This window comes from Mus caroli, unplaced genomic scaffold, assembly GCF_978045245.1.
Source record: "Mus caroli unplaced genomic scaffold, Mus_caroli_1 scaffold_8, whole genome shotgun sequence".
Lineage (NCBI taxonomy): Eukaryota > Metazoa > Chordata > Mammalia > Rodentia > Muridae > Mus > Mus caroli.
Window position 1 is genome coordinate 102,715,013 of NW_028227263.1, and position 24,219 is coordinate 102,739,231.

The window sequence follows — 24,219 nt, forward strand, 5'->3', positions numbered from 1 at the left end:
TGTCTCCATTACCATGGAGCCACCACAGGTATGGGGAAGTCAGTTTCTCAACAGGGGCGCACTGAATCAGTCTTCAGCATGCACGCAATCCTCGCCCACAATGGTAAGGACAAAATAGGTTGCAGAATAGTATGGAACACACACTCACGTCTTTGCCTACTTTGTGGTTCTTCCTTCTCCCACTCCTCACCCCCTTTTCTTCCACCCTTTCAACCTCCTAACACTAGGTATGAGAGAAAAAAGGACAGAGGGGAAAGAGATCCCTGAATAAAGCCAGGAGTCAGAAAGGGGTAACGTCATTGTTAGACTACTTCCTGTTGATTAGGGTTATTGAGTTCCTTGGGGCAAGTTTGATCTTTGAACCCAGGATATCTAATTTCTTCTTTGCCCTCAACTACTTAATAAACTGCCACTGACAACAACCAGCCACCTCTGGGGGCCCTAGCATTTATATACGCTCTGAAAAGTTCCCAGAATTCTAAAGACTATACAATTGCAGAAACTATCTGCAGCTGGCAAAACCATGCCTCTGCTAGAGCACCAGGCAAGTCGGTCAAGTGTTTCAAACAGCCCCACATCCCCACGCCTTGGACTAAAACAAAAACATGTTGTATAATAGTTCTGTGTTCTTTTAAAAACCCAGAGTCCAGATTTCTCAGTACACTTATGCAGGCACCCAGGGATAAAAGTGGTTGGGTCGTTTGCTCTGAGGAGGTGCTATCCTTCCCCCATCTCAGAGGGCCTAGGGAACCAGTCCAACCTCAGATAACCTCAGTGTCCTAGAGGACACTAAGTCATATGTTTAGGTTTGGAGTGGGGAGCAACCCTGCTTCCAGGGCCAGCATCTCAGTGAATTCAAACAGTATGTGACAATTTACTAATATAATGTATATTAGATGTAGATATAAACATAAACACACATACATATATAAGTGTATATATACATACTTGATGAAAAACAGTGAGCGCATAACAGCTCCCAGGTATGGCAGAGGCGGTTTATTGTAGATATAGGGAAGAGACGATCCAGAGGCATTTGTAAGAGTCCAGACTGAACTGGGCCAACAGAATAAACCGGGCCATGGGGTCAGGGGTGAGAGAGGGAGGATGGGGGGAACCGGGACACAAAGAGGACCAAGAGAGCTAAGGGACATGTAGCCAAAACAGCTGGATTATGTGGGAATGAGAATCTTGGGGGAAAGGCCGAGGGTAGGGGTAACTATACACTAACAGGTATTGGTGATACTGAGAGGGACTGGCACCCAGAGTCCACATATTAATATGCACCTCAGCCATCTGTCCAGGCTTTGGCTTTTGTTTGTTTTGAGACCTATCACTTATTCCTGAAAATAAGCATGGGTTAGTGGCTGGGTCTCAGGAGTAGACTGATTTTGTTGCATGACTGAGGTAACGTAGGCTCCAGCCTCAACTTTGTAAGAATTTGTTAGATTAACTAATCATAGCATTTAATCCCAGTACTCATGAGGCAGAGGCAGGAGGATCTATCTCTGAGTTGGAAGCCAACCTGGTGTACATAGAGTTCTAGACAGCTAGAATGGCGAGACCATGCTTTTAAAAGGGGGTGGGGTTAAACCAGGTAGTGGTGGTATGCACTTCTAATCCTAGCACATGGGAGGCAGAGGCCTTGGCCAACTCTCTTAGGAGATGGAGGCCAGCCTGGTGTACGGAAGCAGCTCTAGGACAGCCATGGCTACACAAAGAAACCCTGTCTCGCAAAACAAACAAATCAACCCTGTCTCGCAAAACAAATCAACAAGAACAACAACAGCAACAAAAGTTAAGTAAAAGCAAGCATTTGTGCTTAATAAAGATTTCCAAGTGTCCACAAGTGGGGAGTGCGGAGAAACAAATCTCTGAATGCTTTCCATCTGAGATTCACACAAGTATTCATTCCTTTGTGAGAAAGCTGGTATTATTACTTTTATGGGAGAGGGGCCGAGGCTACTTGTTTATTCACATTTAGCTGATGGCCAGGTCTGACTTCCTAGCTCAACTTGGCCTCCAACTAAAAGCAATCCTCTTGCCTTGCCTGGGTCTGTTTGCTTATTGCAGGCATGGGCCTGCACCCAATTTGCCTTTTTTATATTTACTTCTTCCTATCATGAAGCTGAATGCAAAAATAAATTCTTGTATATAAAAGTTCCTGGGCTGGAGAGATGGCTCAGCGGTTAAGAGCACCAACTGCTTTTCTGAAGGTCCTGAGTTCAAATCCCAGCAACCACACTGTGGCTCACAACCATCTGTAATGAGATCTGTTGCCCTCTTCTGGTGTGTCTAAAGACAGCTACAGTGAACTTACATATAAATAAATAAATAAATAAATCTTAAAAAAAAAAAAAAGTTCCCGAGGCGGGGACATCATGAGAGTCCAAAGTGAACAAGATCCAGAACCAGGACATGTGAGGAGAAGGGGAGAGAGGCGAGCCAGGAGAGTAAAGGACCCAAAAACCAAATCGGCTGGATTATATAGGGAAGGACAGCCCAAGCCCTGAGCTGGAGAAGTTTAAGGTATGAAGAGCCTTTAAGCTTTTTAGGCTTAAAACCATCCTGTAACCATCTTGCCATCTCCAAATTTAAATTATTTAGGACCAATATACAGGGCTGGAAGAGGATCTGCTACCGCAATAATGGGGAGGTAGAGGCAACAGGCTCAGAAATTTAAGGCCACCCTTGAAATGAGATCCTGTCTCAAAATCAAGACAAATTTTTTTTAAAAAAGCAGCCATGCAACACTGCTACAAATGTAGAGAACTTTAAACTACTCAAAAAGGTTAAAACCTGCTTCGTTAGCCACCTGTGAAAAGAAACAAAAAAACTTTCCGTAACTTTTTTCTGAGTCCCAGAGGGGAACTACCAGAAGAAATAAACTTCCGGTGTGCCACTTCCGGCCGAGGCCTCACAGTCGGTGGCGCCCAGGCAGACCGGAAATCTGTCACCTTTCCCGGTCCGCCTACTTCCGGAAGTGACGCGCAGCGGGGTTGCCGGAAGAAGTGGCGAAGTTACTTTTGCTTTTCGCTCAGCAAGCGCTGTTGCTCCGAGCTACTCCCAGGCTTCTGAAGTTACTTCTGAAGTGCTGTGGAGGCGCAATCACCAGTGCGGACACAGAGGCAAGTGCGCCGGGCGGCCAGGCGGGTGGGGATGAGCCGGGTACGCGGATCGCCGGGGGTCCCGCTCAGCGCGCGCATCCTTCCCTCACTTTCCTCGCAGCTCCTGCCTCCCACGGCCGTTTCCAGGGCAACGGAGTCGGAGACCCCCTGCGCCCCCCTCTCGATCGCCGGTGCAGTCATGAGCCCCGCCTCCCCCTGGTGCACGGAGAGGGGCGGGGCCTGGAACAAGGTGGGCGTGACTCTACGGGACGGGGCGTAGGGAAAGCCTATGGTTGGTGGGCGGGGGCGGGACACAGATGGGCAGGAGGCATGCTGTAGATAAAGTCTGTGATTGAAGGCTTTTGATTCTTGGGGCGGGGCCTAGATCACTGTTGGGGGGATTGGAAGGGGCAGAGGCATGGAGGGCGTGGCACAGTGAAGACCTATGATTGGCTTTTGGGGGGTGAGAGGGGCGGAGCCTAGGAGGAGCGGGGCGGAATTTGGTTTTCTGCCCCTGAGTGGGAAGGGAAGGGGCCAGGGACTTGATGGGACTGGTAGGGTCTGGGGTCTGTATTGGGGTGGGTTAAAGCCTTGAAGGAGCCTATGGTAGAAGGGTAGTGGTTGCGCCCTGATGGGAGAGGCGGGGCAAAGTTAGGATCACCGGAGATAAGAGCGCAGTTGGTGCTCAAAAAAGAGGAATAGAGTTGTTGGGCTCTCTCAGTGTTTCTTGGGAGGTCATGATTCGTAGAGAGGTGGGAGGGGCAGTGGGCCGGGTTGGGCATCGTTAAAGTGTGTGATGTTTGTAAGGGACTAGGGCTGGGAGTGGGGACTCAATATAGAAGTTAAAAAACACTGGGGTGTGGTGGCACAGTCTTGTAATGGCAGCACTTGAGAGGCCGAGGCAAGAGTGCGGAAGATCCCAGGACAGCCTAGAGTAGTGTGTTCCAGGATTTTGGAGTTGGTTCAAGCTGTTCAGCCACATAGTTAGGGTAGCCTGAGCTGTATGAGATCATGTCTCAAGAGTCCGTGAGCACTGGAAGGAGAGACACCCTTATTATGCCCTGTAATTGGCTGGCTTCCCTATGTTCAGCAGGCTGCTTCGTGACCCACTATGTCTTCCCCCACAAGTTCTCTGGACACTCCCGTGCCTGGTGAGTGACGGGCTTTCCCTAGCCAGCCCCTTCCACAGTGTTGGAGAAGCTCACTGTCCTGTCTTCCTTTTCCTAGGGAATGGTTCTCCTCAGCCCAGTACCTCTGCCACGTCACCCACTATTAAGGAAGAGGGGCAGGAGACTGATCCTCCTCCAGGCTCTGAAGGGTCCAGCTCTGCCTACATCGTGGGTGAGACGGGGAGACAGGAACAGGGGTGTGGGGCTTTGTGAAGGAAGGGCGGGGAGATGGTGGCCCCTGTCTTTTGGTCCGCTTTCCCTTCCTTTTCCCCCTGACACTGCCAACTCGTCCTCCGGAGCCCGCCGACCTGCAGATTTTTCCCTTGGCGTTGCAGCCCCGTCCTCTCACCCTCGCTTCGGGACCTCCCATGGCCCGTTCCCAGGCTGCTGTTTCTCTTTGTCGCTATCTCTCATGGCATCTGCTCACCCCAAGTCATCTTAGAGCCAGAGGATGAGCCTGAGCGCAAGCGGAAGAAGGGGCCAGCCCCGAAGATGCTGGGCCACGAGCTGTGCCGCGTGTGTGGAGACAAGGCCTCGGGCTTTCACTACAACGTGCTCAGCTGTGAAGGCTGCAAAGGTTTCTTCCGGCGCAGCGTGGTCCACGGTGGGGCCGGGCGCTATGCCTGTCGGGGCAGTGGAACCTGCCAGATGGATGCCTTCATGCGGCGCAAGTGCCAGCTCTGCCGGCTGCGCAAGTGCAAGGAGGCTGGCATGCGGGAGCAGTGTGAGTGAGGGATGGGGCTAGAGGGAGAGCGGGTCACCTGCAAGGGGAGGCTTAAGTGAGGCTGGGGCCCACCTCTGAGGCCGGCTTTCCCGCAGGCGTGCTCTCTGAGGAGCAGATTCGGAAGAAAAAGATTCAGAAGCAGCAACAGCAGCAGCCACCGCCCCCAACTGAGCCAGCAGCCAGTAGCTCAGGCCGGCCAGCGGCCTCCCCTGGCACTTCGGAAGCGAGTAGCCAGGGCTCCGGGGAAGGAGAGGGCATCCAGCTGACCGCGGCTCAGGAGCTAATGATCCAGCAGTTGGTTGCCGCGCAGCTGCAGTGCAACAAACGATCTTTCTCTGACCAGCCCAAAGTCACGGTATCGCCCTGCCCAGCCCTGTGGACAGAGCCCACCCAGGCTAGGGAGGGGTTTCCTAGGGCGTGCGAGGCCCCACGTGACCGTGGTCTTTTGTGTCCCAGCCCTGGCCCCTGGGTGCAGACCCTCAGTCCCGAGATGCCCGTCAGCAGCGCTTTGCCCACTTCACCGAGCTAGCCATCATCTCGGTCCAGGAGATTGTGGACTTTGCCAAGCAGGTGCCAGGGTTCTTGCAGCTGGGCCGGGAGGACCAGATCGCCCTCCTGAAGGCGTCCACCATTGAGGTAATAACTAGGCTCTAGGACAGAGACCAGAGCTGAACATGGTGCAGGCATGTCCTGACCCTTGTGGGGTGTGGTCAGCTGCAGGGTCCCATCCCTAACAAGGTATCTGGAGCCAGCCAGGGAGAAAAGGGAGATGGGCTGAGATAGAGAATAACAGAGGCTATCAGATGGACTGTTAAACAGGAAAATGACCCAAAGACTCCAAAGGAATAGATATTGGAGCCAAATCTAGGATAATGAAGTATTGAGAGTTAACTGTGTGCAAAGTTCTGAATGCTAAGAATTAAAACTCTAGCCTGGGCCTCACGAAAATGTGGGCTTAGTGTCCTTGGATGGGGCAGTGGGTGATAAAGTTGAAGGAAGGAAAGTTAAGAATGTCTTACCTGGCAGAGGGGTGGCAGCCTGCTGGTCTTGGCACATTTGACTCTGGGGTAGCTGAAGAGCCCTGTATCTTGTCACCTCCAGATCATGTTGCTAGAGACAGCCAGACGCTACAACCACGAGACAGAATGCATCACGTTCCTGAAGGACTTCACCTACAGCAAGGACGACTTCCACCGTGCAGGTCTGTGGAAGGCACTGACTTGGTCCTGGGGTTTCTGCCCTGTTGGCCCTCCAGGCCAGGCAGGCACTGGCAAGGAAAGATCATGTTTAGTGAGGCCAGATGCATAGGGTAGGCGACTGTAAGAGGCACTCACAGGGTCCGTGTGGGGCGGAAGCCGGAGTAACTGTCACAGGCTGTCCTTCCTTCCCCTTTGAGGGCCCTGGGACCAGGGTCCGGTGTGAAGCTGGGCTGGGGCCGCTCTTGCAGGCTTGCAGGTGGAATTCATCAACCCCATCTTTGAGTTCTCGCGGGCCATGCGGCGGCTGGGCCTGGACGATGCAGAGTATGCCTTGCTCATCGCCATCAACATCTTCTCAGCCGATCGGCCTAATGTGCAGGAGCCCAGCCGTGTGGAGGCCCTGCAGCAGCCCTACGTGGAGGCACTCCTCTCCTACACGAGGATCAAGCGCCCACAGGTACGGGAGCTGCCTGCTGTATAACTGAGCAGTCTCAGTATTGGGTGGCACATGTTGGGCACCCTGAGCCTGGGGCCTGACCACTCAGGGCGCTGGCTTTCCAGACAAAGCTGGCTTTGCAGGGCAGGACCCCAGCAGGACCAACTTGCCTCCTCTCCCGGCAGGACCAGCTCCGCTTCCCACGCATGCTCATGAAGCTGGTGAGCCTGCGCACCCTCAGCTCCGTGCACTCGGAGCAGGTCTTTGCATTGCGGCTCCAGGACAAGAAGCTGCCGCCCTTGCTGTCCGAGATCTGGGATGTGCACGAGTAGGGGCAGCCACAAGTGCCCCAGCCTTGGTGGTGTCTTCTTGAAGATGGATGCTTCACCTCTCCTCCTGGGGTGGGAGGACATTGTCACAGCCCAGTCCCTCGGGCTCGGCCTCAAGCTCAGCGGCAGTTGGCACTAGAAGGCCCCACCCCACCCATTGAGTCTTCCAGGAGTGGTAAGGGTCACAGGTCCTAGCCTCTGACCTTTCCCAGCTGCCCTCCCACCCACGCTTACACCTCAGCCTACCACACCATGCACCTTGAGTGGAGAGAGGTTAGGGCAGGTGGCCCCCCCACAGTTGGGAGACCACAGGCCCCCTCTTCTGCCCCTTTTATTTAATAAAAAAACAAAAATAAAGTTTGAGTACAAGCCATTCCTGAGCCCAGTGTGGAGGGGGTGGGCCATCTCTCTGCCCAGGTGACTGCTCTTGGTCTAGGTTCAGGCCACGGGGGTAGGGGTCGCTCCGCTGAAGACAGGTTATCTTTATACAGCATAGTTTGAGACACTACGGTGGGTGGAGGCCAGTGGGAAAAGGAGAGGAACTTTCTTTATGAGGAGGGTCTCAGAAGGACACTTTTTTTTTTTTTTTTTTTTTTGGTTTTTCAAGACAGGGTTTCTCTGTGTAGCCCTGGCTGTCCTGGAACTCACTTTGTAGACCAGGCTGGCCTCGAACTCAGAAATCCGCCTGCCTCTGCCTCCCAAGTGCTGGGATTAAAGGCGTGCACCACCACGCCCGGCTAGAAGGACACTTCTTAGGGCCAGGTTTTCAAAGCTGGGGACTGCATCTGGCCATGAGTGTCATAAACAAGTCAGGAAGTGATTTGTGGGGCAACAGAAGTTATACAGGAACCTGGGCATGTAGGGACTCTGAGGAAAACAGAAAAGAAGCTTGCTTTTAGCAAAGCATCAGGGTAGCACCCACTGTGGCAGTCTTTTAACGCTCCTGCAGTAGGCGCTCGGGGACCACAGGCCAAGCCCGTTCGAGAGCCAGGATGCTGGGGGCGTGTCCTTGTGCCGTTAGCGTCATGGGCGGGGCCACTTGCGAGAGGCGTGGTTGTGGGTCCTCCCAGAGTGGGACGTGGTTTGACTGCCCAAGCGGGCCAGGGGCGGGACCCAGCGGGCGCGCCGCAGCTCTGGGCCTGCGCGCAGAGGGTTCAGGGGTCACGGCGGCGTATCTTGTGGCGGGAAAAGCTGTTTGAGGCGGTAAGTAAGGAAGAAGAGTATGGGGCGCTCGGTCGCGCAGCTGACGCCTCGAGCAGAGTGCTCGCGGAATGTCTGCAGCTGGGGGCAGGAGAGGGCAAGGCTGGCAGTGCAAAGGACAGACCCCCTGGAGCTTAGGACCCGGGGTGCGCTGGACTGTCCGGGTGTGGGCTTAGCGGCTTGCACGCTAGCCGGCCGGGAGGGGCCGGAGGTGCAGGGCGTTGGTGCCTGTTCCGCTGTTCGAGAGGCAAGGCGACCGTATCAGAAAGTACAGCAAGAAGTAGGAATGAGCCGGGAATAGTGGCGCACTTTTATCCCCCGCACTCGTGAGGCAGAGGCAAGCGGATCTCCGAGTTTGTTTTTTTCTTAGTGCGTGCGCTATGGTGCGCACGTGGAGACCTGAGGACAACTTTGTGGCGTTGTCTCTTTCCGCCATGTGGATTCCCTATGATCTAACTCAGGCTGTTCAGCTTGGCCAACAAGCTCATATATCCATTCCGCTGTCACACTGGGCCCCATGTGATGCTTTATATACTAAGTAGAACAAGCAAATTGGTACTAGATGGGACAGTCTGCTTACCCAGTCTGGTGTTTGGTGGGGGAGTTGAGACATATCCCACAGTCCCAGAGCAACTGTCACTGCAGGGTCCCAGGAGAGGAGCCAGGTGTGAAGCTGGCAGTGTGTGAGGTACCCTGGGGAAAATGAATGGTTACTGTTTTAGTGTGCCACCATCACCACAGCGGGAGTGGGAGTGAAGACAGCTGTCCTGCAGGATGCTGCAGCTTCAGAGAGCATCCCTCTAGCGAGTGGGGCTTGCACCTGGGTCTGACTGTCCTGAGAGGAATGGGAACGTTGTGCCTCCAAGATAGTTAGTTATCTTGGGAACATCCCTGTCCGGGAAAAGGGGAGACTGAGGTGACAGAAGCAGTTTGTGGGAGTGGAGATGCTTGAGGGGCCACCCCTCCAGGAGAGGTACAGGAATCCTTGGATCTGGCAGCCCTGGGAGAGGTGACATGAAACAATTGTTCAGCCTTTGGAGGCAGGAGGATCGCATGTTCTAAGCCTGCTAGGGCAGCTTGGTGAGATGATGTCTCAAAATGAATAAAAGGGCCAGGATGTAGTTAGTGGTACAGCCTAGAATTCCTCAGTGAGGGGCTGGGGTGGGACTCAGTATTGAGCCCTGCTGAGTTAAATCCCCAGACCTCTACTGGCTTTTGAGACTCAGGCTTTCTAGCTCAGACTTGGCTTTGAATTTGCCCTCGAGGCATACATCTTGGCTTATGGGTGCTGGCAGACCCAGTATAGATTGGCTTATATCTGGGAGGTATGTTGTGAGTGACTTACTTGCAAAGCTACTGTTTGTCATTGCACCGCCTTCCCACTCTGGTCTGTGGGAGCCAGCTCCACTGCTTCCCCTGCCTCCTTCCAGGAGCTGTGTGTGTGTGTGTGTGTGTGTGTGTGTGTGCATGCATATGCATGCTTCCTGACCTGGTGATGGAGGGATGCTTTTTTTCTGTGCAGTGCAAAGCCATGTCCCCATGTCAGTGGTCCTCAGTGGTGTCCAGCAGCTTTATTAGTGCAGCGTGTGCACTTGTGTGTTCGGTTGAACTGTTTGGAAGTTGTAACTGGCATGATATTTCACCACCAGCACCCTACCCAGGATCCCCCTAAAAGCAGCATCCACTTGCATCAGCACAGGGACCTGATCTGCCAGCTCGACATGGGGCAGTGCAGGTCGTTCCTAGCATGCAGTTGGTCCATAGCCATACCTGCCTGCCTTTCCTTGACTGGCTTCTCCTATACTTAGGAGACTGACAGGGTAGCTGCAGTCCCTACTCTAAACCCAGAGCCTTACCCCCAGCTTTTTAAAATCTGATCTTGCAATGCAGTGTGGGGCTAAGCTTGAACTCACGATACTCCCATCTAGTTTCCCAGGTAACTAGCTGCAGGATAATCCTTTCTTTAGATGTCTTTGTCTTTTTTAAAATATAAAACAAAAGTAGAAGCAGGCCATTCCACACCTTGATTTACCTACTAGAGACAAAGCCTCTTTGAGACCTTTCACATTATCGTATGGCTTCCTCATTTCTTTATACAGCTGCATAGTACTCCATTGAATGGTACTAAGGGACTCTTGAAACTTGTCCCCCTGGGGAGGACATTTAGGTGGTTTCCAGTCCTTAGAGATTTTAAACAATGGTACCGGAAATAACCTTGTAAAATCAGGTTCTTCATGTGCCCTGACCTGTTAGGGTCAACCCTTGCATATGGAATTGCTTGCAGCTTTTAACACCTGTGTTTTTTGACTGAGGTGTGATTTATATTTAGTTAACTGCACAAGTGTGTGGGAGGCAAACTCCATCCAGAACATTCCTCCATACATCCTCAGATACCAACAGTCTCATCACTCTATAGAAGCTAGCAGTCTTGTGGCCCAAGAGCTTTTTAAGATTGATTTATTTATACTTTGGAGTGTTTGCCTGTATGTGCATACGTACACAATGCGCTTGTAGTGCCTGAAGTAACCCTTGCTGTCAGATCTTCTGGAATTAGAGTTACTGATGAGCTGGTGCTGGGAACCGAACCCAGGTCCTCTGCAAGAGCAGCCAGTGCTCTGAGCCACCTCACCAGCCCCCAAGAATTTTCTTTTTAGTTGCTTGTGTGCATGCGTGCGTGTGTGCAGTTTCCCCTGAGGCCAGAAGGGGGCGGCAGAGCCATGGTGCTGGCCTTACAGTTATTTGCTGGTGCTGGGAACAAAGGGGGCCTTGTGTTTTCTTTCCAAGATCTTACTTTTTTTTTTTTTTTTAAAGATTTATTTATTTATTTATTTATTTATTATATGTAAGTACACTGTAGCTGTCTTCAGACACTCCAGAAGAGGGCGCCAGATCTCGTTGCGGATGGTTGTGAGCCACCATGTGGTTGCTGGAATTTGAACTCTGGACCTTCGGAAGAGCAGTCAGGTGCTCTTACCCACTGAGCCATCTCACCAGCCCAAGATCTTACTTTTAATTACTTAAAAAAGTATATAAGCCGGGCAGTGGTGGCGCACGCCTTTAATCCCAGCACTTGGGAGGCAGAGGCAGACAGATCTCTTGAGTTCCAGGACAGCTGGGGTTACACAAAGAAACCCAGTCTCAAACAACAACAGCAACAAAAAGTCTTAGGTTCTTTTTTCTGACTGCGCATGTGCCTCCGACACAATGTCGGTGACTGTCCCTCCATAAGGAAAGCATGCTGACCCTGTCACAGACACAGCACACATGGGACCCTTGCAGGCTCTGCTGTTGTGTGTTTTGTTTTATTCAGTCTCATAAGAACTTCAGGCCTTACACAAACGCTGTGAAGTTGGCCTGGGTGCACACCACATGCCAGTTCGGATGCTTTCCCAATTTCCTTGGAGCACAGGTATACAAGCTCATCACTAGGGATTCGGTCCAACCTCATTTTATTATGTGCTGTATTGTAGGAACACCAGCATGGTGTAGCAGGTGCTGGACCATGGTTACCTCTAAGCACACAAACACCCCTTACCCCCACCCCCCGAGACAGGTTTCTCTAAACTCGGCTGTCCTGGAACTCACTCTAGATCCGACTGGCCTCCAGGTGTGCACCACTACCCAAACTCAGCACAGCCCCCCCCCCTCCCTTTTAAGCCAGTGAGTTTAGTAAGGCTGCTTATAGAGCAGGTATGAGGGACTGTTCACAGCAATGTGGATGGCTGCCCTGCTAACAGTCATCTTTTATAACATTCTAACGTACTACAAACCAGAGCGTGCTGAGGGGCAGCAGGAAAACACGGTCTGTCTCTGTTTCTGGTAATTGGTCCATTATATTTCTATAAGAGCAGAGGCTACAGTAAAGACATTGACTCAGTACATAAGATGGTGGCCACTGCCAGAAACCCTGGGTTCATTACCTTTGTGTTCTAAGTTGGCTTTGGGGTGTCAGCTGTTGCCGAGCTTCTCATGGCGGTCCTGGGTCCACTTGGGGTTGTGGTCCACAGTGTGAGCAGCTTGGTAGACAAATGTGAGCACACTATAGCTGTAAAGATGGTTGTGGGCCTTTATGTGGTTGTTGGGAATTGAATTTTTAGGACCTCTGCTCACTCTGGTCAGGGCCCGCTTGCTCAGTCCCTGCTCGCTCCGGCCCAAAGATTCATTTATTATACATAAGTACACTGGCTGACTTCTGAGCCACCATGTGTTGGTGGGATTTGAACTCAGGACCTTTGGAAGAGCAGTCAGTGCTCTTGCCTGCTGAGCCATCTCCCCAGCCCGATCCTGAGTGTTTTAAGCATCCAGGTCTACTTGCTTCCTGGTGATAGTGGTCCCCAGCTGGTGACACTGTGGGGAGACAAGCAGCCACGCAAGTAACTCCATTGTTGGATTTGTGCTCATCCATGGGTGTGTGTGGATGCCAGAAGTAGAGCCTGGATATCACGCCTCAGGCACTGCCTGCCTTGGTTTTTGAGAAAAGGTTTCTCTCAGACCTTGGAGGCTCCTCGTCTCCTCAGAGACCTGAGAGAAACAGCCAGGTCTGGTTTGGCTCAGAGCTTCGGTTTGTGTCACTGGGTTCAGCTAGTTCTGAGGGGCTGGGGAGGCTGGGGCCTAGCCATCCATCAAAGGCAAGTTTCTAGAGACCCACTTCCTTCCTCTTGTGTCTCCCGTCACCTAGTCAGCTGTCAGTTTATGAATACAGGGGTTGGGGAGGCGACTGAGTGGGTAGTGTCTGCTGTGCAGGCATGAAGACTTGAGTTCAGTTCCCAGCACACAGGCAAGAGACCTATGGGAGTAGCATTATGTCCAGCACTGAGGACGCAGAAACAGGTCGATCCCTGGGCTATGTGGCCAAATCCAGGTCAGAGGGAGAGAACTGGGAATGAGGTCCCACTTAGATCTTCCTGAGCACCACCTTGCCCACAGATGGATTGTAAGCGGCGACAAGGACCAGGCTCTGGGGTGCCCCCAAAGCGGGCTCGAGGGCACCTCTGGGATGAGGACGAGCCTTCGCCGTCGCAGTTTGAGGAGAACCTGGCACTGCTGGAGGAAATAGAGGCTGAGAACCGGCTGCAGGAGGCAGAGGAGGAGCTGCAGCTGCCCCCAGAGGGCACCGTGGGTGGTAGGCCCCACCTCCCAACCCATCCCACCCATACAGAGATGGCTCCCATCTACCAAGGGTTTCCTTTGACCCTGTGTCAGTGGGGGTCCCTCCTGGCTGACAGCTTGTGTTTCAGGGGTGTTCTTGCTGTTGCCAGTTGGTTTCAAACCCTTAGACTTGAGTAATTCTCCCAGCTCATTGTCTGCAGTGTCGAGCGAGGCTGCACTTCCTGGTTTCTCAGCTTTAGCCCATGACCCTGGCTTTCCTACCACCTAACCGAGACCACCACCACCACCCAGCTTCCCTCTGTGATCAAGCGGGAGTTGCTCCTGTGGAAGACCTCTCATCTCATGGAGCCTCTCATTTCAATCCAGGGCAGTTTTCCACTGCAGACATTGACCCTCGGTGGCGGCGGCCCACCCTACGTGCCCTGGACCCCAGCACGGAGCCCCTCATCTTCCAGCAGCTGGAGATTGACCACTATGTGGGTGAGTTGGCAGGGGAGGCAGGTGCACCCGCACCCGCAGAGCAGAGCACGCAGGTGGGATGTGGTTCACCTCATTCCTCTCAGTGTGGGAGCCAGGCTCAGAGGACTGTAAACTGGCCTTAGCAGGTAAAGGCACGTGATACCAAGCCTGGTTCCAACCCTGGGAACCCACACAAAGGTGAAAGGAGAGAACCAACTCTCAAAGGTGTCTTTTGACCTCCGCACTCATCAGCAAATAAATGTTATTAGAAGATCCCACTAGGGGAGTTGGGGTAGACACAGCTCAGTGGGAGAGCTCCTGCCTGAAATCCCTCAGTGACCACTGGGATGTGGCTCTATACAGCCACTGTTTTATTCCCAATGCCCCAAGGGAAAAACTGGATTTCACTGTAATGCTGGCTCTGCCTCTGGGTGGAGAAGGGCATCAGGAAGGACTGTGAAGGGCGAGGCCCCGAGGCATCACTGACATCCTTCAGTGGGGCCTCGGGTCCTGAGGGGTGTTCTCGGACCCCTCCCCTAGGCTCAGCACCACCCCTGCCAGAAGGGCCCCCGCCATCCCGGAACTCAGTGCCCATACTGAGGGCCTTTGGGGTCACCGATGAAGGCTTCTCCGTCTGCTGCCACATACAGGGCTTTGCCCCCTACTTCTACACCCCCGCGCCTCCCGGTGAGTGTTCCCTGACCCGAGGGCCTTGTTCCTGGACTCCAGAGCTTCCTTTGCTCTTCTGACCGGCCTCCCACACCAGGTTTTGGGGCCGAGCACCTGAGTGAGCTGCAGCAGGAGCTGAATGCAGCCATCAGCCGGGACCAGCGTGGTGGGAAGGAGCTCTCAGGGCCGGCAGTGCTGGCTATAGAGCTATGCTCCCGTGAGAGTGAGTGTGGCCTTGGGGGGGGGGGCGGGGTTGGAGGGGGTTGGGGGGGGTAGGGAGCCCTGGTAGGTGTGTGCCAACCTCCTTTCTCCTCAGGCATGTTTGGGTACCACGGTCACGGCCCTTCTCCATTTCTCCGCATCACCCTGGCACTACCCCGCCTTATGGCACCAGCCCGCCGCCTCCTGGAACAGGGTGTCCGAGTGCCAGGCCTGGGCACCCCGAGCTTCGCACCCTACGAAGCCAACGTGGACTTTGAGATCCGGTGCTGGCCTGTCTCCCCTTTGCCCTACTCCTGCCCCAGTCCCCTCAGGCGGCCCTTGCCAGCTGACACGCCACTCTTCCAGGTTTATGGTGGATGCTGACATTGTGGGATGCAACTGGTTGGAGCTGCCAGCTGGAAAGTACGTTCGGAGGGCAGAGAAGAAGGTAAGAGTACCCCGGGGCGGGGAGGGGAGCCAGGACCCGGTGCCGATGTTGCTCCTACCTTGTGCAACCCGCTACCTTTCCCCAGGCCACCCTGTGTCAGCTGGAGGTGGACGTGCTGTGGTCGGATGTGATCAGTCACCCACCGGAAGGGCAGTGGCAGCGCATTGCACCCCTGCGTGTGCTTAGCTTCGACATCGAGTGTGCTGGCCGAAAAGGTTTGTCCCGGGAGCCTGGGCTCCTCTCTGTCTGGGCATTGGTGATGTGCCAGGCCCCTGTGGAGGGGTGAGTGGGTGGAAGGAGTGCTCCCTACAGAGAGAACCCTGAGCACAAAGGCATCAGGGCCTGGGGCTGTCCCACCCATGTGGCTGGAACAGGGGCTAGAGCTGAGAGGCCATGGGTGAGCAGGTGTGGGGACCGTGGATGGACCGGGACAGGGGACGAGCAGGAGTGAGGTCCCCGTGTCTTCCTCTCTGCAGGCATCTTCCCTGAGCCTGAGCGTGACCCCGTGATCCAGATCTGTTCTCTGGGCCTGCGCTGGGGGGAGCCGGAGCCATTCTTGCGTCTGGCACTCACGCTGCGGCCCTGTGCCCCCATCCTGGGCGCCAAAGTGCAGAGCTATGAGCGGGAAGAAGACCTGCTCCAGGTGGGTCCTCCTTCCTCAGGTGCCACCTGCCCTGTGTCCCCAGCCATGCCAGTGAGCCTTCTCTAGGGTGACACTGGGTCCTCTGGGTTGGGGCTGTGTGTTTTCCTGAGTTCCACAGTGTTTTTGCAAGTGCGGAGGTTGTCTTGGATATTCTGAAGAGAAGGTAGCTGAGGTAAAGACAGCCTGGTTGGCCTTTGTGTCCGTCCCCTCCACAGGCCTGGGCCGACTTCATCCTTGCCATGGACCCTGACGTGATCACCGGCTACAACATTCAGAACTTTGACCTCCCATACCTCATCTCTCGGGCACAGGCCCTAAAGGTGAGGGAAGCTGGATCTTTTCCCATCCCTTGAGGCCATCCTTGCCCCAGGCCAGCGGCTGCTCTGGAGTCCAGGTGTACGTTACCTCACTTTAGCTGGAGCCAGAAGTTCGTCGCTGTTGACAGGAGGCAGGCGCCTTGAGAGTCCAGCCCTCCACACCGTCACTGCATCACTGTCGCTGCCTCCATAGCCAGGCCTTCTTTAGAGTTCACTGACAGGGGGGAAGGGGAAATGGGGGCATGGAAGAGGAAAGGGGTGCACGCTTTGGAGCGCGGCAAAGGCTGGGTGCTGTGGAAAGGAGCAGTGAGCCTTTTCACACTAGCCACTGTAGCCAGCTGCACACTCACCCGGTGCAGGAGGCTGCAGAGGTGACCCTCTGGGTGTTCTAGGATGCTGGTGTCAGTGAGCCTGAGGGCAGGCAGGCCCTCTTGGGCCTGGTTCTAATGGCCTTCCTGGGCTGCATCTGCTTGGGCCTTTCTTCTGTGCCTCAGTCAGGTCTCCCTCGGTCCTTTTTCTAGGGCAAGCTCTGTTACAAGAGGGGTCCTAGGCGATGCACAGAGGGGAATCAGCCCGAATAGGATACACTATCACTTTTCTGCTTTCTGCATCTGTAGCCCATTTGGTGATGAGTAGGCAGAGCCGACTTTACTGCCCAGCTGCAGGGAGACCCTACCGTCGCGTCCTGGGCACCTCACCCTCAGCCCCTCTCCCTTAAGACTCCCTCTCTCTGCCAGACTGTACCCCAGCGCCACCCCTGTTGTCTTCTCTCTGCCCCCTCCCCCCAATAGTCCATGTCTCTACCTATAGCCCATCAGGCCCCCAGTCTCTCAGTCTCCCCAGATCTATAGCTCTCAACTCTGTCCCTGATCAGTACCACCCAAGCAGTCTCTGCCTGCAGCTCATCCTCTCCAGACCCAGGAGTGCCATGGCTGGTCTCTGTCCCTGTTCTGAGGGCCTAAGGCCAGGTTCAGAGTTGAGCTGACGGGTCTGCACCACAGCAAGGCTCTCCCCATGTTCCTCCTCAGGTGGACCGCTTCCCTTTCCTGGGCCGCGTGACTGGTCTCCGCTCCAACATCCGTGACTCCTCCTTCCAATCAAGGCAGGTCGGCCGGCGGGACAGTAAGGTGATCAGCATGGTGGGTCGCGTTCAGATGGATATGCTGCAGGTATGTAGGAACCCCACTCACCCTCGCCAGCCAGCCAGCCCCCAACACTCTGCCTTAAACGGCTCCTTCCCCACGCCTCTGAGGCCCTGCCCCGCCCCGCCCCACCCTGCGCAGGTGCTGCTTCGGGAACACAAGCTCCGCTCCTACACGCTCAACGCTGTGAGTTTCCACTTCCTGGGCGAGCAGAAGGAGGACGTTCAGCACAGCATCATCACCGACCTGCAGGTGCCGCCACTCCACCAAGCCCCTCCCCGCCTTCCCCCTGGCTGAGCCCCTGACTGACTGAGCCCCTGACCCCACATGCCCATCCCCAGAATGGGAACGAACAGACGCGCCGCCGCCTGGCCGTGTACTGCCTGAAGGACGCCTTTCTGCCGCTCCGACTACTCGAGCGCCTTATGGTGCTGGTGAACAATGTGGAGATGGCGCGTGTCACGGGTGTACCCCTTGGGTACCTGCTCACCCGGGGCCAGCAGGTCAAGGTCGTGTCTCAGCTGCTGCGCCAGGTGAGGGACTGCACCTGGTTGGCCACACACGTGTGCACACCCTACCAGGTACCTGGATACTCACTCGGCCCTTTCTCCAGGCCATGCGCCAGGGGCTGCTGATGCCTGTGGTGAAGACCGAGGGCGGTGAGGACTACACGGGAGCCACAGTCATTGAGCCCCTCAAAGGGTAAGGACTGTGCTGGGCACAGTGAGGCACTTGTCATCCCAGCACTGGGGAGGAGTTCAAGGGCAGCCTGGACGACTTGAGACCCTGTATGTAAGAATGTTAAAAAGGAAAGGCCCTGGGGTGGGGGCCTTGGTGGGGCTGACTCCCCCATTCTCCCTCAGGTACTATGACGTCCCCATTGCCACCCTGGACTTCTCCTCCCTGTACCCATCCATCATGATGGCCCATAATCTGTGCTACACCACGCTGCTCCGACCCGGGGCTGCCCAGAAATTGGGGTATGCTGCCTTTATCCAGGGTGCCCCCCGAAACCTCCCTGAGCCCTGGTTTCAGGGCTTGATAGATCAGGTCCAGGGAAATGGGAGTCAGGGATTCGATGGGCTGTGGATGCGGCTGATGGGGAGGCTGGAGCAGGTCCTGGGGGAGGCTTGGGGAAAGGCAGGCTACTGGGGAGCTGGGTAGTTCAGAAGCCCAGCCTCCTGTGTCTCCTTCCCCAGCCTTAAACCAGACGAGTTCATCAAGACACCCACTGGGGATGAGTTTGTGAAGTCATCTGTACGGAAGGGCCTCCTGCCCCAGATCCTGGAGAATCTGCTGAGTGCCCGGAAGAGGTGGGCTGTGGGCTCTGCCCCCCCCCCCCCCCCGCCTTCGTGCTCAGCTCCCCCGTGCTGACTTAGCCCTGGTATTCTGCAGCTGTGGCTCCTTTAGATGAGGAGCCTTTCCAGGCGTTACCCTGTGCCTGGTGGGCCTGCGTTCTGAGCAGTGCACAGCACATCCAGCTATATTTGGCACCGCTTTCCAGTCAGGCCTGGGTGCCTCCTGGAGACCCACGGGCCCCTTGAATAACCTTCATCCTGCCTCCACCTAGGGCCAAGGCTGAGCTGGCTCAGGAGACAGACCCCCTGCGGCGACAGGTCTTGGATGGCCGGCAACTGGCACTAAAAGTGAGTGCCAACTCCGTGTATGGCTTCACTGGTGCCCAGGTGGGCAAGCTGCCATGTTTGGAGATCTCCCAGGTAAGCCCTCAGGACCCCGATGAGCAGCTGGATGACTGACTGCCTGCACTGAGCGGTCGGTTTAGTCAGGGGGTATGCCAGTATGGCAGCAGCCACAGATGTCAGATCATGCTCTGGACCCTGTGTACAGTCATGAGAGACCCGAGTACCTGTCCTTGGTGCTTGTTGCTCACAGTCTAGTAGGACAGGGACCCTGGTCAGGTAATGGTTATGGTACAGTAGCTTACAGGGCTCTGCCAGTGAGGGATGTGTTCTGGATGCTGGGTCACTGGGTCACCCTTACCCTAGCAGCTGCCCCTCTGCTCACCTCTCCCACGTCCCTGTGGGGGGTGGGGGTGGGGGGCATGGCCAGACTGGATCCAGTGGCTCACTTGATGTTGGCCTCTGTCCCAAGTGTGAGGACCCTAGTGAGGACCTTGGCCAGTACCAGCTGAAACAGGAATAGGAAAGAACTGCCCCCACCTCCCTCACCAAATTGGCAGCTCTGGGCTCAGACAGAAACAGATTAGCAGTGAGAGAATGTGAGGCCTAAGGTGCAGCCGTGCGTGATCTGGGGCTGATCCTATTGTAAGGGAGCCTGGGGTGCTGCTACCCTGTCTGGTCACAGACCTGGTACTTGGCTGTCTCCGCAGCGAGGAGTAACATGTCAGGGACATTTAGCTAGGGAATGTCCCTAACAAGGTGGCAGGGTTTTCACAGGATGGGTTACAGGGTTTAGAGGCTGAGCGCCTAACAGAAGAAGCTGCTGCTACCTCAGCTCCGGCTCCCAGAATCCCAGAGTCCCTGTTACCTCACCTCCTGAGCAGAGATCTCTGGTGTGACTCAAGGGCTCAGGGAAGCCGATTGCCTGGAAGGATGCCCAGGCACTCATGTGTCTCCCAGGAGCTGGGCCCCTAGCCAGACGCCTCTGCTGCAGTCACCTCCCGCCTGCCTGCCTGCCTGCCATCCTCACTCCTAGCAGCCCACAGAGATGGGGTGGGTGTTGGGACCTTAGGCCAAAGGAGCCACTGACAACCCTGTCTGTCGTGTCTTATGCTGAGATAACAAGCTACAGAGTCATCCCAGAATAAAATTTGGAAAAAGGAACGCAGAGCAGATGCACACAAGACAAGTCAGATGTGGCTTCCTCAGCTGTCCCATGACCTCATGAAACCCAGGCAGGCAGAGAGCATTCTGCTTGTCACGCCCCAGTACCCAGCCAGCCTCATCCCCACCTGTAAAATGGCACAGACATCAGGGTGTAGTGATGTCAGCCTGCACTTCCACCCGTTTGTGAAGCTGTGCGGCCGGGGCGAGAGGCCTGTAAGAAGACTGGGGATCTGATCTAGCTCAATGGCACAGCCGTTTCTTACAAGCTTCCAGTGAGGGGCTGGGTGTGGCCCAGTGACAGAGCCTCTGCTTGCTCTGTATGAGACCCTGGCTGCATTCCTGGGGTGGGGGTGGGGCGTGGCTCTTTGTCCTCTGAGAATGTACACTTTGGGGCTGCAGTCCTGTCTGATGGGCTGATGCTTGAAAGTAGCAGGAGTGTGTCCTCCCCGACCCAGTGGACCCAGCTTCTGTGTCCTCATTCTCCCTGGTTTTGCCCCTAACAGAGTGTCACTGGGTTCGGGCGCCAGATGATTGAGAAAACCAAGCAGCTTGTGGAGTCCAAGTACACCGTGGAAAATGGCTACAATGCCAATGCCAAGGTCAGGGCCTGCCCACTCTCCAGGGCCCCTGTGGTCACACCTGCCCGCTCTCCAGGGTTCCCAGGCTTCCTACCATGGCAGCTCCTGGGTTGAGAAGAGGCATCCCTCACACATGTACCCTGGCAGGTAGTCTACGGTGACACTGACTCTGTGATGTGCCGGTTTGGCGTCTCCTCTGTGGCTGAAGCAATGTCTCTGGGGCGGGAGGCTGCAAACTGGGTATCCAGTCACTTCCCATCACCCATCCGGCTGGAGTTCGAGAAGGTGTGTGCATCCTCTGTACTCAGCTCAGTGGAGACATTAGGGGTCTTATCAATTAGTGATGGTCTCCTATGACAGTACAGTAGTGTGGGGGTCCCCAGGCTGGGAGTCTTGCAGTGTTCTGGGTTGTAGCTGAGGCCCCTGTTGTGCAAACCAGTGATACATTTTGGATCTGTCTGCATGTACGTGGCTCCAGTTCTCGCCAGACGCTCAAACCTGACACCCCTGGCTTCTCATCCAGGGTTATCTCAGCTCAGGGCTCACTGGGTCCTGTCTCCTCCCATGGCTGCAAGACTTTACAGTGTCACCTGTCTGGATTTCATAATTTTGGGGCCAGCTTTAGGCCTTGGCATTATGTCAAGTGGGTTTCTGGGGTGCTGGAGAGTGTTGGGCCTTCTTAGGATTCATTCCTTGCCTGTTGTGTTTCTAATGGGTCTCAGGATTCAGGGTGGAGGAATGTGCACAGGCTCACCGCCCATGGATCCTTTCCAGGTTTACTTTCCATACCTACTGATCAGCAAGAAGCGCTATGCTGGCCTGCTCTTCTCCTCCCGCTCTGATGCCCATGACAAAATGGACTGCAAGGGCCTGGAGGCTGTGCGCAGGGACAACTGTCCCCTGGTGGCCAACCTTGTTACATCCTCCCTGCGCCGGATCCTCGTGGACCGGTGTGTGTGTGTGTGTGTGTCCCACCTAGCCAAGAAGTCAGCCTCCCACAGACCCAGGGGCCTCTCACCCTCATACTCTACCTTGAGAACCCAGGTGGCTCGGGGTGGGGTGGTGGTAAATCAGGCTAGCAGCTGTGACTGCCTGTGGCCTTTCCTGCCTCTGCACTTAACCCCAACCCCAGTGTCAGCCCAAAGTGCAAGATGCCTAGATCCTAGCTGGTAAAATTTGCATCCCCATCCCGTAGTGCCTGTGGACATCCTCTCTCTCTCTCTCAGAGACCCTGATGGGGCAGTAGCCCATGCCAAGGACGTCATCTCGGACCTGCTGTGCAACCGCATAGACATCTCCCAGCTGGTCATCACCAAAGAGTTGACCCGCGCAGCAGCAGACTATGCTGGCAAGCAAGCTCATGTGGAGCTGGCTGAGAGGTGGGCAGCCACACAGCTTCCTGCAGCTGGCTCCACTCCACCCTCCCCAAACCTCATCCAACCCCCTTATCCGCAGGATGAGGAAGCGCGACCCCGGCAGTGCGCCCAGCCTGGGTGACCGAGTCCCCTATGTGATCATTGGTGCCGCTAAGGGTGTGGCCGCCTACATGAAGTCGGAGGTCAGGCCCACCTGGGCTGGGCCCCTCCCAGAATCTCACTTCCGCTTTCCTGGGGTGGCCTTGCCCCTGGGCCATACTTAGTGTAGTGCCTCCCTGGGCAGAGTTGGCTGCTGCGCCCTCCCCACCCGGGGTGCCAGCTCTATTTGTCTTTGTCATCTCCAAGCCTGGATGCTTCTGACCCCTGCACCCTTTCCATGGCCCTTCTCCCATGGGGAAACTAACTCTTGGCGATCTGAGGGTCCCCACCCAGACCCGAGTCACAGTTCCAGGCCCACCCCTTTATCAGAGCCTGCAGATACGGTGTGTAGCTCTCCAGCCCCTAGCCCATGCCCCTCTGCAGCCATTGGTGACCCTGGCCTGCCCACAGGACCCCCTGTTTGTGCTGGAACACAGCCTGCCCATCGACACTCAGTACTACCTGGAGCAGCAGCTGGCCAAGCCGCTCTTGCGCATCTTTGAGCCCATCCTGGGTGAGGGCCGTGCAGAGTCTGTGCTGCTGCGTAAGTGGGCCGCCCAGGAGGGAGTGTGAGCGGGGAAGGGGCAGAGGCAGAGGCAGGGACAAGGCCATTCGGCTTCCCTCCTGTAGGCGGTGACCACACACGATGCAAAACTGTGCTCACCAGCAAGGTGGGCGGCCTCCTGGCCTTCACCAAGCGCCGCAACTGTTGCATTGGCTGCCGCTCCGTAATCGACCATCAAGGTGAGACCGAGTTACAGCCCTTACACCCACTGATCAGGCCCTGCCACAGGACTCCATTCTGCCTGCACTCCAGCGGAGGGTCCTCGCCCGCCCCGGGGTTCCCCAGGGGAGTTTTCCCCACACACTTGGGCCCTTGTTCTCTTGCCTCTGGGGACTTTCAGAAGCCGGGATGGGCAGCGGGTGGAGAAGAGATGCAGGGATGGAGACTAGAACCTGGCTTGGTCCCAATACCTCTGTGCTCACCCACCCCACCCCCAGGAGCTGTGTGTAAGTTCTGTCAGCCACGGGAGTCGGAGCTCTATCAGAAGGAGGTGAGTGAGGCAGGGAGGGAACTGGAGCACGCCTGATCCGAACAGCCCTGCTCAAGCCACTGTGTCCCCAGGTGTCACACCTGAATGCCTTGGAAGAGCGGTTCTCTCGCCTCTGGACACAGTGCCAGCGCTGCCAGGGCAGCTTGCATGAGGATGTCATCTGTACCAGGTGTGCCCTCCCCCTTCTGCTATCAGACTCCTGACCCAGCTGTGGGACCTCACTGCAGAATGGGCAGGGTCTGCCTGGGCTTGGTCTCTGCCTAGCCTCCCCCAGGGTGGGGCCGGGCTTTCCCCAGGGAACAGGCGGGCGGGGCGGGTTCCCACGCCAGGTGACAGCTGATATACGGCTGGCTACCTCTAGGGGTACTGCTGTTATCGGCTTCCCTGTGCCCGCTAAGCAAACAGCCCCCCTCCCCTGGGTGGGCAGCAGGAAGGGGTCAAAGTCCTGGGAACAGCCCCTGACCACCATCCTCCACAGCCGTGACTGTCCCATCTTCTACATGCGCAAGAAGGTGCGCAAGGACCTGGAAGACCAGGAACGGCTGCTGCAGCGCTTTGGACCTCCCGGCCCTGAGGCCTGGTGACCTGACAAGGGACAGGGAATAAAGATCAGACTTTTTGCTACTGGCTGTGTGTTGTGGTCTTTGGGAACAGGTTGGGTTTCATGGTGTAGACTCTGTACAACCCTCTGGGGCCCCAGTGCGCCTGCCTGTGTCCACACAGGACTGACATCTCTGAAACCCAGCATGAGACCCTACTACTCTGTTTTGCCCCTCCCTCCCCAGGGGACTGGTGGCCACCCAGCTGGCATTAGGTGCTGTCCAGGCCTGGGGCAGCCCCTAGCACACCTCAGGGCAACAGGGGACCCTCCCTGTCACGCCATAGCCAGAGAGTTGTTCCCACCAGAGGGTCCTGGTGGTCTGCCTCCCCAGGCTTCCCCTCAGCTCTTGGGAGATTTCCTGTCAGTCCTCATACTGTCCCTGGGCTTCATGCTCCCTGCCATCCTGCCCTGGTCACCATTGGTCCCTCTGACATCCTGTCCCCAGGGCCTGCAAATCCTTTGTCTCACTCCCCTTTCTCAGCAGTTCTCTCCATGTCAGCCTTCCATCCCCA

The 24,219-nt window shown here is 55.6% G+C and overlaps 2 protein-coding genes across 5 annotated transcripts; both read left to right on the forward strand.

The window, feature by feature from the left end:
- Positions 1-2,971: 2,971 nt before the first annotated feature.
- Nr1h2 (nuclear receptor subfamily 1 group H member 2) lies at positions 2,972-7,337 on the forward strand. Of its 4 annotated transcripts, none has more exons than XM_021167954.3 (10): positions 2,972-3,128; positions 3,229-3,357; positions 4,198-4,258; positions 4,335-4,448; positions 4,719-5,000; positions 5,096-5,355; positions 5,457-5,636; positions 6,102-6,201; positions 6,448-6,656; positions 6,821-7,337. In XM_021167954.3, exons 3-10 carry the CDS (start codon positions 4,219-4,221, stop codon positions 6,965-6,967), a joined length of 1,332 nt encoding a protein of 443 aa, XP_021023613.1. In that variant the 5' UTR covers positions 2,972-3,128; positions 3,229-3,357; positions 4,198-4,218; the 3' UTR covers positions 6,968-7,337. The 4 variants fall into 4 exon arrangements, with proteins under 4 accessions (XP_021023613.1, XP_021023612.1, XP_021023611.1 ...); XM_021167953.3 differs by having other exon boundaries at positions 4,201-4,258; XM_021167952.3 differs by having other exon boundaries at positions 2,973-3,128; positions 4,710-5,000.
- Positions 7,338-8,036: 699 nt separating this feature from the next.
- Pold1 (DNA polymerase delta 1, catalytic subunit) lies at positions 8,037-23,711 on the forward strand. The gene is made up of 27 exons (XM_021167331.3): positions 8,037-8,167; positions 13,091-13,286; positions 13,640-13,753; positions 14,273-14,419; positions 14,499-14,624; positions 14,718-14,886; positions 14,969-15,050; positions 15,136-15,265; positions 15,527-15,693; positions 15,909-16,013; positions 17,039-17,179; positions 17,294-17,404; positions 17,494-17,685; positions 17,766-17,854; positions 18,016-18,132; positions 18,352-18,465; positions 18,723-18,870; positions 20,463-20,558; positions 20,685-20,822; positions 21,312-21,487; positions 21,764-21,916; positions 21,993-22,095; positions 22,463-22,595; positions 22,682-22,795; positions 23,054-23,106; positions 23,178-23,275; positions 23,585-23,711. Exons 2-27 carry the CDS (start codon positions 13,091-13,093, stop codon positions 23,688-23,690), a joined length of 3,318 nt encoding a protein of 1,105 aa, XP_021022990.1. The 5' UTR covers positions 8,037-8,167; the 3' UTR covers positions 23,691-23,711.
- Positions 23,712-24,219: the final 508 nt, after the last annotated feature.